Source organism: Pristis pectinata, chromosome 7 (assembly GCF_009764475.1).
Source record: "Pristis pectinata isolate sPriPec2 chromosome 7, sPriPec2.1.pri, whole genome shotgun sequence".
NCBI classification, from domain to species: Eukaryota; Metazoa; Chordata; class Chondrichthyes; order Rhinopristiformes; family Pristidae; genus Pristis; species Pristis pectinata.
Window position 1 is genome coordinate 27,897,886 of NC_067411.1, and position 20,088 is coordinate 27,917,973.

General features: G+C 41.2%; 1 protein-coding gene across 1 annotated transcript in view; it reads left to right on the plus strand.

Moving 5' to 3' along the window:
* gak (cyclin G associated kinase) overlaps positions 1-20,088 on the plus strand; it is an 87,330-nt gene that overhangs the window by 43,019 nt on the left and 24,223 nt on the right. The window contains 7 exon segments of the mRNA XM_052019892.1: positions 2,373-2,422; positions 3,101-3,249; positions 7,662-7,784; positions 9,146-9,279; positions 13,789-13,983; positions 15,109-15,226; positions 15,511-15,590. Of these exon segments, the coding sequence (XP_051875852.1) occupies positions 2,373-2,422; positions 3,101-3,249; positions 7,662-7,784; positions 9,146-9,279; positions 13,789-13,983; positions 15,109-15,226; positions 15,511-15,590 (849 nt within the window).

Consider the following 20,088-nt stretch of genomic DNA (forward strand, 5'->3'; position numbering starts at 1 on the left):
ATTTGAGCCCGAGATGAGCTCAGACTATGTATGTCTCTGTGCCGTCACAATGGCTGAACATTTCCCCTTCCATTACTTTCCCATGGCAAAAAAGTAACATTTGCACGTCAATGGAAAAGCGATTTGGGAAACTGTTGGGGAGAATGCGGTGGGGGAGTGAGACTGGTGGCTACTATAGAAGCCACTGGAGACATAATGGGTTAAATGGTTGTGGTTGCATGAAGAAATAAAGCGCAGGTAAAGATCTGATTTACTGGGTGGTGAAAACAAACACTACATAGGATGGTAGTGTATGTGGATAAGTAAACTTTGATGTGTGGCAGGGAAACTAATGACGAGATACGAGAGATTTGTACGTGAATTTTAAAGGTTGGGATGTTTTCAGTGATCCTCTGGCCCTGTGCATTGGCAGTTTGTAGTTTGGATTTTTGACATAAAGTACTTGCTATTGGTTTATTATTGTCACTTGTACTGAGGTACAGTGAAAAACTTGTCTTGCATACCGATCGTACAGGTCAATTCATTACACAGTGCAGTTACATTGAGTCAGTACAGAGTGCATTGATGTAGTTCAGGTAAAAACAATAAGTAGAGAGTAAAGTGTCACAGCTGCAGAGGAAGTGCAGTGCAGATAGACAATAAGATGCAAGGTCACAACAAGGTAGATTGTGATGTCAGAGTCCATCTCGTCGTATAAGGGAACCGTTCAATAGTCTTATCACAGTAGGATAGAAGCTGTCCTTGAGCCTGGTGGTCTACTTGATGGAAGAGGAGAGAAGAGAGAATGACCTGGGTGGGTGGGGTCTTTGATTATGCTGGCTGCTTCATCAAGGCAGTGAGAGGTAAAAACAGAGTCCAGGGAGGGGAGGCTGGTTTCCGTGACGCGCTGGGCTGTGTCCACAACTCTCTGCAGTTTCTTGCGGAGTTACTTCCCCTTATCAGTTACTTCCCCTTTTGTGTGCAAAACAAAATATTCAGGATAGCATTTCGTGGTGGGAAGGAAATGTTTTTTTTCCCCTTCTAATGCTTTTCTTCAGTTTGAAATTGATGCTTGGGAGAAGGATGGAGTTAGTGGTTATGGCAAGAGTTGGACTTTATAGCAAGAGCCAAAGACAGAAGGTTTGTTTTTCAGGTAAATGGTTGAGGTAAATTTCTCCTCATCCAGCATTAGAAGTGGAACAAGCAGTTTGACCTCTTGGAGAATGGGGTCATCAGAGGTGGTTGCAGGTCAGAGCTGGGTGCCAACAGAATTCATATGGGAACTTCCCAATCCACACTTTCTTGGAGTTTCAGGAACTAATTGATTCATAAACTGCTTTCAGCAGCAGAAGTTTTGGTAACCTTTCCTGATACTCCACCCACCATTTTGCATCCAATTTTTCTCATTCTTTTCCTGTTAGAATGTTTTTGTACAAGAAAGGTGCCATGCAAATGCAGGCTTGTTCAGTTTTTGTTTTAAGGCATGTCCTTGCATCCAGTTTCTGATTATTTGGACTGGTATTGACATCTTTGACCAGATTGGTGAAATTTGTGTATGGAGAAAGATAGAACTACTGTGTCAATCTACTTCAGTTTATATGGGAGGAAATATGATGAAAATATTCTTCTTAATTATTTTTGCTCTTAATCTGATTTATATTTATTAGTTCCATTCATTGTTTTTGTTTTGGCCCTCTTGGGGGACTTTTTTCTTCCAACGTAGAAGGAGTCTGTTTCAGCTCATTGAGTCAATGTGGAGTCCCAGAGTGATCCCATCCCCCACTGATTTTCACTACATTCTTATCACAAGGGACAATGTACAGTGGCCGATTAATCTCGTCACCTGCACGTCCTGGGGATGTGTAGCACTCAAGGTCACAGTTAAAATATGCAAACCTCATGGATAGCGCTGGAGGTCAGGATTAATTTCAGACCACGGGAACTATGACACAATAACTCTACCAGCTGTGTTTTGCTGAAACTGTGATAGCAGTAGATTTAGAGGTAGTTTTGATGATAGGAATACAGGAAAGTGTAGTGGAGTAAGACTACTGGATCGCTCTTTCAAAAAACTGGTACGAGCATGACGTAGTGAATGGTATGTAACATCAGTTGCTTCCACCCGAGCTGTAGCTGTTCTTTTGTGTATTAATTTCCCAATCATTAACAGTAATATCTGAATAATTGTATTTCCCCTCTGTTTCTAAATACAAACTTATCCTTCAGTGAAAGAAATGATTACCTGAGATATTGATTGTGCCATACGTCTATTGCTTTCCAAACTAGTGCATGATTACCTCATTCTCCAGTGTTTTCCGAGTTACTAGTTAAGTTAAATATTTCTTTGTTTTGCAATGTATTCTTATGTGGCACTTTTGTGCTTTTTTGATCAGTTATGCTAAAGGAGATTTGGACATTTCATATGTAACCTCAAGAATAGCTGGTAAGTTGGCAATCTTTTGTGTTTCAGGTACTAAATGCTTCATTAACTGCTTTCAACAATAGATTTAATTTTACCCTGAAACCTAACTTTTAACTGAGAGTTGCTTGTCATGACCGAGACACAACGGGATGGCAGTATATTCCAATCGGCATTTGTTTAATATCATTAAATTTACTGTTATAATGTCTGATGTCACCCAAACTTTAACATTCTGGATATTCTGTTAAAACCAGAACACTTTCACTTCTCAGTGTATTGCTTTAACTCAATTTAATATTGGAACTTTGGTTTGAAATCTCGAAGAGTCTTGCTCCCATTCTTGTGTGATTCATGAAATGTTGATCTTGCGTGACCATCCAGCATTTGGGGGAAAAATAGTGGGAAATGCTTCTGAAAACATACAATTATTGCAATTAAAACTTGACAAAAGGTGCAATCAGTGGGTGATCCACAGTTGGTAGATTCTGAACTATCTCAAAAGAAAATGGAGCAATAATTACACTGTAGTCATGCTAATTACAATTTTCACATAAATGTTTTCCACAGAGAATAATAGACACCAAGGAGTGCAAGTCAGTAATGTAATTAATGAGTTCTGATGTCATTTAAATAAATTGTAATTTACAACCCTGCCCTTTGGTGCCAAGTGTTTCTAAAATATTGTATATTTTCCCACAGTTATGTCATTTCCAGCTGAAGGTGTTGAGTCAGCAATCAAGAATAACATTGAAGATGTCAGGTTGTTTCTGGATTCCCGGCATCCCGGTCATTATGCTGTTTATAATCTGTCACAACGATCCTATAGATCCTCCAGATTCCATAACAGGGTATGTATAACAAAGAATGAAGTTACCAAGTGTGAACAGAAATGAGAAATCTTCAGTGTGCAGATGTAGACTTCTGAGCAAATTTGAAGGTATATTCTTTTCTTATTGGTGGCTTCTGTTCTTTATATTTTGTTGGTCAAGCTAATGACTAATATGATAGTCAAGTCGCTGTACGTTTGAAATTTTACAATGGTTGAGGGAAAAGTCCTACCCACCGAATTGTTGTGGGCACCTTTGAGTGTGGGAAAGGGGAAAGAAGAGAGAGAGAAAACACTAGTTACCCAACTTGTTCCTGTATATCCATCCTCAAATTGTTAAACTGTGCACATGTCAAACCTTCAGTGAATCAAAAGTAAAGTTAACTGTATATTTAATGCTAAGAATTTACAGACATGAAGTATCTCTAATGTTGTAGATTTGAATAAAATTATACAATAGAAATGCATTTTTAATTCTTATCACAAATTCGGCATTAAACCTCTTCAGTGAAGATCCCTCAACTGGAATCACTTCCAGATGTTTGTGGCCATGTGTTTGGAGAAAAAAATGGTATTTATGCCTTCAGTTTTATTGATAGATTTACTGTTGCTTTCTCTTGCATTTGGTAACTGTTGTGTAGACCTTTGAGTGTATTAGCAGAGCAGGGGTGAAGGATTATTTGCTTTAACATTGAAATTGAGAAGAAAAGATTAAAAGTCTTCTCTGGGTTGTAATTTTGATCTTCCTATGACCTTTTCAAGCTGGCTACACTAAGAGAGTCAGATGGCATGGAAATGGGCCGCTCGACCCAACTGGTCCCTGCCGACCAGGATTTCCATCTGATCTAGTCCCATCTGCCTGGGTTTGGCCCATATCACTCTAAACCTTTCATACCCAAGTACCTGTCAAGTACATTTTAAATGTTGTTAATGTACCTGCCTCAACCACTTCCTCTAGCAATTGCTCCAGCAATTTCTTCTCTAGCTTTCCACAGTGTCCTTGGATGTACCTGATCAGGCCCTGGAGATTTATCTATCTTCATACATTTAAGACATCCAGTACCTCCTTTGCTGTAATGTGGACTATCCCCAAGATATCCCTGTTAATTATCTCAAGTTCTGAAGTCTTCATTTCTTTCTCCATGGTTAAAACAGAGGAGAAATATTCGTTGAAGATCTCGCCCATCTCCAGCAGCTCCACACAAAGATGTCCCCTTTAGTCCTTGAGGGGGCCCTATTCTCTCCCTAGTTACTCTTTTTCCCTTAATATACTGATAAAATCTCTTTGGATTCTCCTTATCCAAATGATCAAGCTTAATAAGGAACAGGATATTTTCTGCAATAAAGATTTAAGCGTCAAAAGAAAATGCTGGAATTTTATGATTATTTGTGGTGCTACCAACTGTGGAGAGTCAAACTAAGGAAGGGGAATTAAATCATACCATCTTTTATTTGTGGACTTTCTTTTCTGTTTTCCTCTCAAAGATGGATTAATTACAGACAGATAAACTAAGCTTCCATTTCTGCCCTAAAAGTGATAGTTTTCTATGACTAAACTGATTTCAGGACATTGTGATTGAGTTTTATCCTTTATTCCCCTGACATCTACATATCACGGGCTAATGGGATTAGTGTAGATGGGCATGGAGGACCTATTTCTGTGCTGTGCAAAGCTCTGTCACTGGTTAGTGATTGGGAACAATTATGAATTTTGTTCCCTCAATTGATTAGTTTTGTCTCTCACTGCTGAAATGGCTGACTAGCAGTAATAAAGGGAGTGCAGTAATGGTTCATCAGACTAATTTCTGAGACGGCAGGTTTGTAATATGAGGGCAGATTAAGCAGACAGGTCCTGTACGTTCTTGAGTTTGGACGAATGAGAGGTGATCTCTTTGAAATGTGTCCTTGTGGAAAATAAAACTGCAAATGCTGGAATCTGAAACAAAAATAGAAATGCTGGAAGAATACAGCCAATCAGGCTGCATCTGTGGGAAGAGAAACCAGTCAATGTTTTGGGTCAGAGACCCTTCCTCAGAAGTGGAGGGAGAGCAGATGGTTTACAGTTTAAAATCAGAGGTGGGCAGAAGAAAGAGGTGTGAGACATAAATCTATGTGGAGATTGTTTGGGACAGATCAGGTGATAAGGAGCTAGAGGCCAAAGGTTAACCATGATCTTTCTGAATGGTACAGAAAACACAGGGGGCTGAATGGCCTATTCCAGTTTCTATTTCTGATGTTCTTAATGATGTCCTCTGACTTAGCACATATTGACTTGTGTAAGAATAGCAGATGATCATTCTTTTGAATGAACAGAAAATATAACTAGATATAAAAAGCTAATATCCTGGAGTTTAATCTGTCTAATTTTGCATTTGCAACTTTTTTTTATTATTAATGACAAGCTTCCATAAACATTGCAGTTGAATCTGAGATTAGGATTTGCTTAAGTATTAATTTTGTCACAGGGTGAATATCCTCATGTTAGATAAGTTATATATATTTTGCTGCAATTTAGAATTTACATTGCAGTCATTTCAACTAAAGGTGAGAGAGTTGTGCTTACACAGTATTCTTTAGACCCCAAGACGGCAGAACACATTTACATCAAATTAAGTACTTTTAATGTGTAGTTACAATTGTAATGCTAGAAATATGGTAGCCAATTTGAACATGGGTTGGTCCTACAGATAACAATGAGGTAATGATCATGTACTTTGTCTATTACTGATATTGAATAAGGAGTAAATATTACCAAGGATAGCAAAAGAATAGTGCCTTGGGATCTCATGTATGCAGCAGTGGGCAGATGGCTTCTGCTAAATGTTTCACCCAACAGGCAATACCTCAGAATCCAGCACACTCTCAGTGTTGTTCTAATGCAGTGGTTCCTGCCATATTTGAATGAAAGATTCACTTGTTCACTTTCAAGAATTTAGGTGTCTTTCATGAACACCTGATGATGTGATGGGCCATTCTCCTTAAGAAGATGGGGCAGCCAAATGGATTTGTAGGGAGTACAAGTAGCCTTCCACTGAGGCAGTAAGAGTGTTGAGTAGATTTTTTTTATGAACTTTCTAACTAAATCCCCTCATTATTAAAGCCTCATGTACACCATGTTATCATTGACAAGGGAGCATTGAAACCCAGGCTGGGAATCACTGCTCAGAGCAACAACCTAGGATTATGCTGAAGTCTTTTAGTGAGACTTGAATACATCGCCTTTTGACTGCATGGGCAAGGGCTTTGGAACTCAGCACTGCTAAAGCACAATTCTTCCAAAAGAAAATCTAGTCATAGAATCATTCAGCACGGAAACAGGCCCTTCGGCCCAACTGGTTCATGCCAATTAAGATTCCCATCTAAGCTAGTCCCATTTGCCTGTGTTTGGCCCATATCCCTCTAAACCTTTCCCATCCATTACCTGTCTAAGTACCTTTTAAGTGTTGTTAATGGACCTGCCTCAATCATTTCCTCTTGGAGCTCATTCCATATACTGACCACCTTCTGGATGAAAAAGTTGCCCCTTGGGTTCATATTAAATCTCTTCCCTTTCACCTTAAATCTATGCCTTATAGTTCTTGATTCCCCAATCCTCGGGAAAAAGACTGTGTGCGTTCACCCTATCCATGTCCCTTATGATTTTATAAGACTTATAGTTGGCACACAGCTAAACTGGTATCTCATTTAGCACTTACCCTGCAGAGCGCCAATTCATTATGGTGCTCTTGGTCTTCCATTCTGAGCATCCCCCATACTTTTAAAATGTAATCCTTGTGTGAAAGAATTAATCCCTGCCTTCCTCTGGAGATCTCACATCACCTTCAGGTGTTGAAAACTGCCTACATTCTACGGTCTCTCTCATCTTGCTCTTTTTTGGCTTCACAGCTCTCTGTTGCCTGCAGATTTCTCTATGAGCACAAGCTCAAACCATGGAGAAACTGATGGCTGGGTAGAGCTGTGTATCCAAACGAAGAGAGGGGAAGGCAGCAGCTTCGATCACATCCAGCAGGAGGTGAGGGGAAGGACCGTCAGTACTTGGGAGCAGGTGCTGCCTGTCCCCGGCAAAGGCCACACTCTCCTCACCAGCCAGGGGGCAGTCCTGAGCCCCAATGAGTGATCACATTGCTCACTCCAGCCTGCCCAGTCTCTCCAGACCGAGCTGTGGCAGGTTATTGCTGCGAGAATATCAGTGGAGGATGTGGGTTTGTTGCAGGTTCCCAGCACAACAGCTCTGCCAGTAATTCACCTCCATGTTACTGTTGTTTCCACTTTCTGTAAGTGAGGTACCAGTGTAAACTTGTGTCAGCAGATGTGATCTCTGAACCTCTGAGCAAAGTTAAACTGATGTAACAATATTCAGATTCACTGTTAACATTGGTTTCCATTGACACGAGAGTAGTTTTTAAAGCATTTACTCTGCTCTTGAAATCCCAGGTTTCAGAATGTGGTTGGCCGACAAGACGTGCTCCAAGTCTGCAAAATTTGTACAACATTTGCAAGAATATGCACTTGTGGTTGAAGCAAGATCCAAAGAATATTTGTGTTGTCCATTGCCTCGTAAGTAGTGCAGAAATTTGTTTCTGTGATGCATCAAATGGCAAATTGTTTGTTGGAATTGGGGGTATTTGAGAAATGATCTTATAGAAGTGTATACAATATTTAAAATAATAGAAAATTACTTTCATTAATTTAATTTGAGACTATGACAGGAGGATTTGGACTCAAATTCGTAAAGGCTAAACGTGTCAAAAAGTTGTTCCTCACATGAAGAGATCTTAGAATGAACTTGTTAGTTATGTATAATTTATGTTAATTTAAGTTTATGTTAACTTATGTTTGTCATGTTTGCAATGTACTGTGCTGCTGCTGCAAAAGGCTAATTTTCATGGCATTTATATGCTGTGTATGCATGCCCAAGACAAAAAACTTCAACTGTATGAACTTCTGGGCAGCAGTGGAGACAAAAAGCCTTGAATTGATTAGGAGATGATTAGATGTGATGTAGTTTAGTTTAGATTTGGATTGACGAACTGAGATGGCTTGATAAATATTTTTCAAATATTTTTTTGAAAGCTAAAAACAATTTCAAATTAATATTGAACTATACTGTATGAACAGTTTAAGACAACTTTAATTTCTATATTGCCCTTTGTATGCAGGATTACATTTTTCTCGTAATGTGTACTTTAAGGAGGAGAACAGAATTCTGAATTGGAGGGAGGGGACAGAAAGGTAGATCTGGGTGGTATTGATAAACATAGAAACAAATGTTATCTGTTGTTGGGTAATGGGTTAAACTCTGGGCCTTTCTGCAATCTGGTAAATTGAACTTTGGGCAATCTTAAAGTAATTCCAAGTGGAACAAAAATATGATGCAAACTTCCAACCTTGCTTCAAGCTGTTTAAAGCAATTATAGTGGGTGGATCTTACAGTGCAAGCTCTGCTTGGATGAGCATTATTCTGCAAAGTTATTAGAAGTACTTTGCTGTTGAAGATGAGAGAAGAATAACATTCTTCATTTTGAGCAAAAAATTCATATAAACATTTAATTAAAAATATCGTACTGTTTTAAATAAAAATAGTGGCCTCCCGCACTGATGTGCTTGATGTTCATTGAGTCAGGATTATATTATAGGTGATTGGTACTGATTCTCAACCTGACTGCAAGATGGAATGTTTTGCAGTAGCAGATACACAGGGAGTAGCCTGTCCTTTGTTCTTCTTCTTCACTTGGTCTTGTAGTTAAGGTGAAAAGGTGCTAACGTGCTTTGGTGGAAGTTGTTCCTCTACTGTGCCAGTAACCACATACCTTGACTTGGACTCTAACGCAAACTTAAGGTGTGGTCCAGTTTAATATTAGTTATCTGGAGCTGGATGGTATTTACCCTTTGGAATTTTATTCAAATCTCTCACACAGGATGGTCGAGCAGCATCCGCAGTGGTCGTCTGTTCTTTTCTCTGCTTTTGCCGTCTCTTCACCACGGCTGAAGCTGCAGTGTACATGTTCAGTATGAAGAGGTCACCACCTGGTATCTGGCCTTCTCACAAAAGGTATACTTTGATTTTTCTTAGATAAATTTGAACAGAGGACTGTGTCAGTCTTCAGGCATTGTTGAAGGAAGTAGTACAGTTTGTTGATATGTTAGAGAGAATGTACTGTGGTTATCATTGTTACTCCAAAGGGTGGGGCGATGGTAGTTTAATTTAATTGACAAGTACAGTGTGTCACTGGCTGTTGGACAGGTAGTTGGTTACTCAGCTGGGAATAATGCAGCAGGTAGAGCAAGTTAGTTAGAATAGAAGGCATTTCACATCAGATGTATTGTGCTAAAAGCTCACAAAGTATCAGTACAAAATCATGAGCACCCATTTTAAGATAACTTTTGATTGGTGAAACCACTCATGTAGCTGGTGCAGGATGTTATTTATCATAGAGATACAGAAATTATAAGCCCCTTAACAAAATCAGTTTCCAACTTCTTCCGTCGCCTCCATCTCCAGGCCCACCTCTTTGGCAAGGATTCCCAACCCCCATTGATGACCCCTTCTTCCGCCTTAATTCCTCCTCCTCTTGGACACCCTGTTTTGGCCTTCTGCCTGCTCTGGATCTTTTCATCTCTAACTGCCGACGGGACATTAACCGTCTCGACTTCACCACTCCCCTTACCTATTCCACCCTCACCCTCTCTGAACACACTGCCCTCCACTCTCTCTGTACTAGTCCTAATCTCACCATCAAACCTGCAGACAAGGGCTGTGCTGTTGTAGTCTGGTGGGCTGACCTTTGCTTTGCCGAGGCCAGACGTAAACCCTCGGACACCTCCTCTTACTTACCCCTCAACAAGGACCCCATCAAGAAGCATCAGGCCACAGTCTCCCACACCATCACCAACCTCATCACCACTGGAGATACCCCATCTACAGCCTCCAGCCTCAGTTTCCATACCCCGTACAGCCCATTTCTACCTCCTAGCTAAGATCCACAAACCTAAGTGCCTCTGTAGGCCCATTGTTTCTACCTGCTCCTGCCCCACTGAACTTGTGTCCTCTTATCTCAACTCCATTTTGTCCCATTTGGTCCAGTCCCTTTCCACCTACATTCGTGACACTTCATGCTCTCCATCACTTCAACAACTTTCAGTTCCTCTGCCCTGATAGCCTCACTTTCACGCTGGACGTCGAGTCCTTGTACACTTCCATCGTCCATCAGGAAGGCCTTAAAGGCTCTCCGCTTCCTTCTTGACAACAGACCCAACCAGTTCCCCTCGACCACCACTCTCCTCCGTCTGGCAGAACTGATACTCACCCTCAACAACTTCTCTTGGCTCCTCCCAGTTTCTCCAAACCAAAGGTGTAGCCATGGGTACTTGCATGGCCCCCAGTTGCCTGCCTTTTAGTCACCTACACGGAACAGTCCATGATCCAAGCCTGCACCGGTAACGCTCCCCAACTCTTTCTCCGCTACATTGACGACTGCATTGGTGCTGCTTCCTGCACCCATGCTGAGCTTGTCAATTTTATCAACTTTGCCTCCAACTTCCACCCTGCCCTCAAATTTACTTGGTCCATCTCTGACACCTCTCTCTTTTCTTGATCTCTCTGTCTCCATCTCCGAAGACGGATTATCCACCGACATCTTTTACAAACCCACTGACTCCCACGATTACCTTGACTACACCTCTTCCCACACTGCCACTTGCACGGATGCTATTCCCTTCTCTCAGTTCCTCCGCCTCTGCCGCATCTGTTGCCATGATGAGGCTTTCCACTTCAGGACATCAGAGATGTCCTCTTTTTTTCAGTAAACGGGGTTTCCTTTCCACTACTATCAATGCAACCTTCACCTGCATCTCCTCCATTTCCCGCATGTGTGCCCTCACCCCATCCTCCCCCCGACATAACAGGGACAGGGTTCCCCTTGTCCTTACCTACCACACCACAAACCTCCACATCCAACACATCATTCTCTGCCGCCATCTGCAATGGGATCTGACCAGCAGGCACATCTTTCCCTCCCCTCCCCTCCCCTCCTCTCTCTGCTTTTTGCAGGGATCACTCTCTGCGACTCCCTTGTCCACTCGTCCCTCCCCACTGATGACCCTCCTGGCACTTATCCCTGCAACGGCACCAAGTGCTACACCTGTCCCTATACTTCCTCCCTCACCACCATTCAGGGCCCCAGACAGTCCTTTCAGGTGAGGCAGCACTTCACCTGTGAATCTGAGGGTGCCATTTATTGCAGTTGATGCTCCCGGTGTGGCTGTCTCTATGTTGGTGAGACCCGACGCAGATTGGGTGACAGCTTCGTCGGGTACCTTCGCTCCGTCTGCTGCAATGGCCAGGATCTCCCAGTGGCCAGCCACTTGAATTCCACTTCCCATTCCCATACTGACATGTCTATCCATGGCCTCCTCTACTGCCATGTTGAGGCCAGATGCGGGTTGGAGCCAACATCTCGTATTCTGCCTTGGTAGTCTCCAACCTGATGGCCTCAACATTGATTTCTCTAACTTCTGGTAACCTCTCCCCTCTGCTTTCCCTTTTCCTCCCTCCCCCCCCCCCCCCCCCCCCCTTGTTTTACCTCATTCCTGTGGCCCCACTCACTTCTTCTCTTCCCCCCCCGCCTTATGACTTGCCTATCACCTCTGTCTCATTCCCCACCCCCTTCCCTTTATTCCATGGTCTACTGTTCTCTCCTATCGGATTCCTCCTTCTTTAGCTCTTTTCCTCTTCCACCTATCACCTCCCAGCTTCTCACATCATTCTCTTTCATCTCCCCTCCCCCAGCCACCTACCTTCCCCCTCTCACTTGGACTCACCTATCACCTGCCAGCTTGTGCTCCTTCCCCTCCCACTCCCCCTACTTTTTTATTCTTGCTTCTGTCTTCTTCCTCTCCAGTCCTGATGAAGGATCTTGGCCTGAAACGTCGATTGTCCATTTCCCTCCATAGATGCTGCCTGACCTGCTGAGTTCCTCTAGCATTTGTGTGTGTTGCTTCAGATTCCAGCATCTGCAAAATCTCTTGTCTTAGTTTCAAGCTAGATTTTTTTCATAATTAAGGTGTTAATTTTAAACCCTTAATCAGAAAGTATTAAAACTTGTTATCTACAAACAATTAAAAATGCAAACAATAATTTTGTTTGCTTTTAAACATGGGTATAGTCAAAAAAAATAAGCTTGACTCTTTCACGCCAGAAAAATTGTTCTCGTTGAAATGATTTGGTTCTTTCTGGACAAATTGTTGCTCTGGTTAACATTATTAGTAAGCATTTTCTCTGGTACTTCAGTTCACATAGTTGAGCCTCTAGGATATAATGTGTCACCCGGCCAGGACAAAGGGAATATCCCTAAAGTGAGGGTAGGGTTGCTTTGGGGATAGACTGTAAAGAATTTATATCTACTACTTTTACAAAGCAGTGTTGGTGATATACTGTGCTGTTTAGTACAGCATCAGAAGTCTATAAAAAGTTCACTGGGGTGATTAAATAAGTCGGATAAGTGAACAAGATAATTGATTTTTTTTGTTGAAAGTAAGTTGAAGTACTGCTCAAAGAATTATGCAAATCAGGTGTTAGCTGCAGGGGTTTAGTTTATCTGATAAGAGTCATGGTGAGCAGTTGTGCAACATTTTCAATGCTCTTTCTTTGTAATTCTCAGCAGCCTGTCCTGGTGAGTTTATGAAGAACACAGTTCATAAAACCTTTTGGTTAGAAAACAGGTCCCAGAGCACCGCACTCAGCTCTAATCCTTTCTGCTGATTACTGAAAGATGGACCATCACGGTCTGTCTCCCCACCAGACCATCCACCCATGCCATCCTCCACCATAGTGCGGTTACTGCCCAGCCTCACTAAACGACTGCAGAAAGCAGACCACCCAAATGTTATCCATCATCCTGTACCAGATATTAGCCTACAACACCCTGCACCTCCAGGCTTGCATCTAACGAACCCTCTTATTTTTCCCTACAGGCCAGCCCTGGGACTTGCTATTCCCTCCTTCCCCTCCCAGTGACATCCAAAGCCCCTGCCGCCTTTTCACTCCCTCACCCCTACACACGGGAACCTCTTCCCTGGTTCCACTGCCTGTTTTCACCCTGGTAGATGTCACCTACCATCTTGCTACTTTTCCTGGATATAAAAATAAATGAGAGACTGCAGACATAGTACTGTAAGGCCTGAAAGCATTGATGAAGGTATGTAGAGACAGCTGTTATTATGAAATTGTATCTGGTTCGGTGAGATTTGGAGTGAGAATGTAGAAGATGACGAAGGAAATCAGAGAATTCTGAGTGTGAGACCATCTTACTTCACCTTTCATTCTAAAAAGGAAACAAATAAAGTCCTTATGTTTTATTGAAATATTTGAAACAAACTTTTAATTTCAGTAACAATTATTGCTACTGAATGCAAGTAATACCTTGGGCAAACTCAGTAAAGGCTGAAGTTCCAGACTGCAACTAAATGGGTAAAGGACACCCCTTCAGTTTATTAACATGTTTACATATGTAGTTTACCACAAAGTTATTCAATGTTTGTTCCTTTCCTCCTGTGTTTATAGGTATGTGGAATACATGTGTGATATGATGGCAGAAGAACCTATAATTCCACATAACAAGTCCATCCTGATCAAGTCTATTGTGATGACACCGGTTCCTTTATTTAATAAACAGCGTAATGCTTGTCGCCCATTTTGTGAGATATATGTTGGTGATGATCGGGTGATGACGACTTCTGAAGAATATGATAAACTGAGGTAAATACAGATTAGGTATCATGTCATCTGCAGTTTAAATTGGTTTATTATTGTCACATGTACTGAGGTACAGTGAAAAACATCTTGCATACCGTTCATACAGATCAATTCATTACATAGTGCATTGAGGTAGTATGAGGTAAAACAATAACAGAATGCAGAATAAAGTGTCACAGCTGGAGAGAGAGTGCAGTGCAGGTAGACAATAAGGTGCAAGGTCATAACCAGATAGATTGTGAGGTCAGGAGTCCATCTTATTGTACTAGGGAACCGTTCAATAGTCTTATAACAGCAGGATAGAAGCTGTCCTTGTGCCTGGTGGTATGTGCTTTCAAGTTTTGTATCATCCGCCTGATGGGAGAGGGGAGAAGAGAGAATGTCTGGTGTGGGTGTGGTCTTTAAGTATTGGCACTTTCTCTGCAACAGGCACTTTTGCAGTTTTTCAGTACAGTTGATATGAAAATCTTGCCTTGTTATTAGCTTAAACAGGTGAGTCAGGCACATTGCACTGAATAGACAAACCCACCCATTTATAATTTGGCTATTGTAGTGCCATGTGTATTGCTCATCATGTCCTATTCTAGTCTTATTCGGAAAGGTCAAAATTCAAACCTAGTTCATTGACTTTTTTTTTAGCTCTGCTTTCCATTTCACTCCTAATCCTGTTCATTGGCCTTTAACTTCCTCCCCCACATCCTTGACTCTTGTGATGTATCTTGGGGTGTATTGTAACGTTATATGTTATAAATATAAGATGCTGTGTTGAATCAAATTAAGTCAGCTGGGCAATTCATTGGCAACATTACTTCAGCTGAAAGGTGGAAGATTGGCTCGGGTATGCTGCTTAACATCTCCTCTTGCCGCTGGATCAGAAGAGGTTGGGCTTAGCCGTGTTCACACCATGGAGGAATATACTATCAATTTTACGTATCCTAACTTAAGTTGTCACAGCTGGACAATGCAGCCTGTGTTATTAATCAAACTCACATGAGACAATGGATTTTACAAACTGAAAAGTAAAAGATGATATCATACGTTCTGTGACCAAGTGATTTTAAAATTGGTATTTCATTTGCAGTTTAATATGCTGTGGGTGAGTGATTATCTGGCATTTGTTTCTTACAGGGAATTTAAAGTGGAAGATGGTAAGGCTGTAATACCGCTGGGTTTAAGTATCCAAGGTGATGTCCTTATTGTTATCTTTCATGCCAGATCAACACTTGGAGGAAGACTGCAAGCAAAGGTACAGTTAACTCTGGAGAATGAGCTATGTAATATATATGGGAATCTGGATGTACTTTGTCATGTTGAGGAAGAGATGGGTACATAGGAATTAATTGAGTGAGTTTGTCTTTACATTGGATCATGTTTCCAGCAAGATGTGTTCGTGATGCAGCATCACGTTAATCTTATTAGAAGTTCTAAGCAGTGTATGTTGTCAATAATTGTCAGGAAAATCCAAATCCTGTTTGTGAAAAATTGAATGATTACAAGAGATCTGCAAATTGGTTGACCATTTTGTTTCAGATGACTTCAATGAAGATGTTCCAGATTCAATTCCACACTGGATTTGTGCCCAGAAATGCTACCTTGGTCAAATTTGCAAAGTAAGTCGTTTTAAGGTTGTTGACTGGTATAAGGAATTTCTAGTAGTGTAACTGCTGATTTTTGCATCACACTAGTGCACATGCCATTGACTGCACATAATTGATGTAGTTCCTTGTAGGAGTTGACATTTAATCCATCTAGGAAGGTGCCCTGTGATTTCAAGTGTCAAATCGGTTTTAGTTTTTCCGGTCAGTTAGTGAACATACAGACCAGACATCAAGACTTCAAAGATAGTCACAATGTTGTTTGAAGCCACAGAAAATATTTGCTTTGTCAGAAGGAGGTGAACTATTTTCATATTTTCTCAAGACAACAGAACTACATACTGACTACTTAGAATTTTTCCTCAGATTAAGTACTGGCACCCTATATGCTTCATTTGCTATGCTTCAGTTATATTGAAATTCAATATCCATTTTATTACATTGTCCTAAATTAAAACTACCTTCAAGGCCAGGCCTGAAGCTTTTCAAAAACTCTAAAGTTAGGTAGGAATAATTTTGATATTAGTAGAAATGAACTTGCTGTTCAGAGTGTTGCAAGAAATGTATGAGTTTTCACTATCGAATTAGTGCATGAAGTCTAGAATTGGTTGGGTTTGCTTCTTTGATGCATTAAATATAAACAGATGTAGGGGATTCCACTTGATGAAATCTAACAAAGTTCTATCTGACAAATGAGCAGGTGTTCATGGAGATAAAAATTTAAACCATCCACAAGGATGGCAAGGTGTTAATATTTTGCTGGCAGGATGAAATATTTCAAAATAAAACAAACACAACAAAATATCAGAGATAATTTTTGTACAGATAATGAACTAAATTTAAGAGCAAACTACAAGATTTGGGGCTGTAGCTTTGTAATTGGTCTGCAGGTGGTTTATTCTGTTGGACAAGTAGACCTTCTTAAAATAATAATGATTTGGATCAATATTTAGAAATGTTTTAAATAAAATCAACAAATAGTGGAAATACTCAGCATGTGAGGTGACATTTACGGAGAGAGAAAAACTGAATTAACAGAGATTTCAATATTAACGTGTATAGATCTTTGGGACTTGGTTAAAAAAGGACAGGAGATATACCGGCCTTGCTTAAGTGTCAGAGAAGACAATTGCAGGTTAAATTTGTGGCATTGTGTGCATATATTTCACATGATCATTTCAGTTTTGGAACCAAAATGTGAGATAGATTTGTGACAAAAGAAAGGAAATGGTTTTAGGAAGAAATGCAATGGCCTGTGACTTAATACCTTGGATGGTGATATCAGTCTCAGCATGCAAAACACTTTGCTGGAGTCCCTTGTGTGGAGAACCTGGAATAAGTCTTGTGTGATTCCTAAGGAAACAGGTTTGATCTGGGACCTCTACAGATGGTTTCTCTGGTAGTGGGCATCAAATGCAATCAACCACTAGCATATCACTGGTGCATGAAGTCTGATGCAAGTGCAATGAAAGGCAGCTGAAGGGGCTGGAGCAATAAACAATCCACTGGAGGAACTCAGCAGGTTGAGGAGCATCTGTGGGAGGAAAGGAATTGAAGGGGCTGTATTTTTTTTTAATTAAAAGAATTTACTACAAATGTCACAAGACTGAGAGGTGTATTGGGGATGAGACCTGGTTCTAGATAGCCCTGTAAGCAGTTGCCTTAAAGTATTGTGCTGTTGACTCAACAAACAGTAGGAATCTTACAATGTCTCGGCACTTGTAAGCAGTTGAACTTAGATGGTTAAACAACAGCAGAGGCCTTTGGCAACTTGGAATAGTACAGCACAGGAACAGACCCTTCGGCCCTCTTGGGGAATCTTAAACCTTTAACACACAGCAACTTGTGTTTAAGCTCTTGGACTTATGAGTGCAGGAGGAAACAATGCATTGTACATTGGGCAAAGAAACTACCTGGTTGGATTTCTCAGTGGTGTGAGGGGGGATTCAAAAACTATGTGATAGGTGTAACATCTTTCACATACTTGGCCACTCACTATTTTATCAAATACTTATTTTTCAGAAATAGGATAATAGGTCTGTGTTCCAAATTACGAGTCACTCCGTGCAAATGTGAGAAAATTAGTTCTGACACGGATTCTTTGAGTTTTCCCTTTGTTTTGTTTTATTATATTACATTGCTTTGAGGAAGTATTGTAGTAAATGCAAAAAAGAGTTCCTTCAGTGTAATTCTTTTTATATCCTGTAGCCTCCAAGTGAGTAATAAGTCCAGCCTGGGATAATAATAACACATAGGGTTTGACACACACAGTGTCAAACTTCCAGATCTATCAGTAACTCTGGAAGTGGAGATACTGACGGGATTGGGTGGGAAACTGGAGGTGGTATAGAAGATCAGCTGTGATTTTATTTAATGTCAGAACAAGCTTTAAAGGCTGAATGACAAACCTTAGTTCTTTTCCTATTTTCTTAGAAGATAAAATCAGCAGTAAACTGCAATAAAAAAATTAGGAAAACATTTGGAGCCAAGAATCAATGGTGCAATCCCTCAAGCTGAATTATCCCTACCACAGGAATGTTCAATTGAATCAGAGCATTTGACTGAGGATTCAACATAAGAAAGAGCTTATTCCTTTTAAGTTAAACTGATCATATTTTTGGTTGTTGTTGATAGCGTCATAGAGAAATATAGCTGGATACAGGTCCTTTGGCCCACCCAGTCCCTGCCAACCATGGTGCCCACCCATCTAGTCCCAATTTCCTGCATTCAGCCCATATCCCTCTAAGTCCCGCCCTGCATCTACCTGTCTAATTGCTTCTTAAATGATACTGTTGTACCTGCCTCAACCACTTCCTCTAGCAGATCATTCCATGTACTCACCACCCTCTGTGTGAAAAAATTTGCCTCTCATGTCCCTTTTAAATCTTTCCCCTCTCACCCTAAATCTATTTTCCCTAGTTTTAGACTCCTCTACCCTGGGGAAAAGGCTGTTACCATCCACCTTATCTATGCCCCTCATGATTTTATAAATCTCTATAGGGTCACCCCTCATTCTCCTATGCTCCAGCGAATGAAGTCCTAGCCTGGCCAACCTCTCCCTATAACTCAGGCCCTCTAGTCCTGGCAACATCCTCATAAATCGTTTCTTCACTCTTTCCAGTTTAACCACGTCTTTCCTCTAACAAGGTGATCAAAACTGTACACAGTACTCCAAGTGCGGCCTCACCAACGACTTGTACAACTGCAATGTAATGTGACTAGCATGCTAAATGCCTTTTTCACCACCCTGGCTGCCTGTGATGCTGCTTTCAGCGAACTATGCACTTGTACTCCTAGGTCCTTCTATTCCAATACGCTCCCTAGTACCCTACCATACATAGTATAAGTCCTAGGCTGGTTTGACTTTCCAAAATGCATCACCTCACACTTACCTGTATTGAAATCCACTTGCCATTCCTCGGCCCACTTCCCTAACTGATCAAGATCCCTCTGTAATCTACAATAACCTTCTTCACTGTCAACAACACCTCGTAATTTCGTGTCATTTGAAAACTTACTGATCAAGCCTTGTGCATTCGCATCCAAATCATTTATATAAATAACGAATAACAAGGGTCCCAACACCGACTCCTGCAGCACACCACTAGTCACCGGCCTCCATTCTGAGAAACAACCTTCAACCACCACCCTCTGCTTTCTACCTCCGAGCCAATTTTGAATCCAGCTAGCTAGCACTGCCTGGATTCCACGGGACCTAACCTTCCAGACTAGCCTACCATGTGGGATCTTGTCGAAGGCCTTACTAAGGTCCAGATAGACAACATCCACTGCCCTACCCTCATCTACCTTTTGGTTACCTCTTCAAAAAACTCTAAAAGGTTCGTCAAGCACGACTTTCCACACACAAAGTCACGCTGACTCCTCCTAATCAGACTGTTTATCCAAATGTTGGTAGATCCTATACCTCAGAATTCCTTCTGGTAACTTCCCCACTACTGATGTCAGGCTGACCGACCTGTAGTTCCCTGGCTTGTCCTTGCTACCTACCTTAAACAATGGAACAACATTAGCCATCTTCCAGGCTTCGGGAACTTCACCAGTGGCTAACGATGAAGCAAAAGTCTCCACACGGCCCTCTGCAATTTCTCCTGTAGCCTCTCACAAAGTCCTAGGATGCACTCTGTCAGGCCCTGGGGATTTATCCACCTTAATGCGCTGTAAGGCTGCAAATACCTCCTCCCTGATAATATGAATATCCTCCAAAACATCTCTGCTAATTTCCCATATCTCTTGAGCAACCACGATTCTTTTCCTCAGTAAACAACAGGGAGAAATATTAGTCAAAAATCCCACCCATCTTCTGCAGCTCAAGACATGGGTGATCCTGCTGCTATAGAACCTCTGGGATTTTCCTTAACCTTTCCTCTCTTTGCCTTGCTGATTCCCCTCTTAAGAGTATTTTTCATCTTTTTATAGTCATCAAGGGATTCACTTGTCCCTGTCACGAACCAGCAACAAAAGAAACACACTGAGCATGATTCAGTGTTAAAAA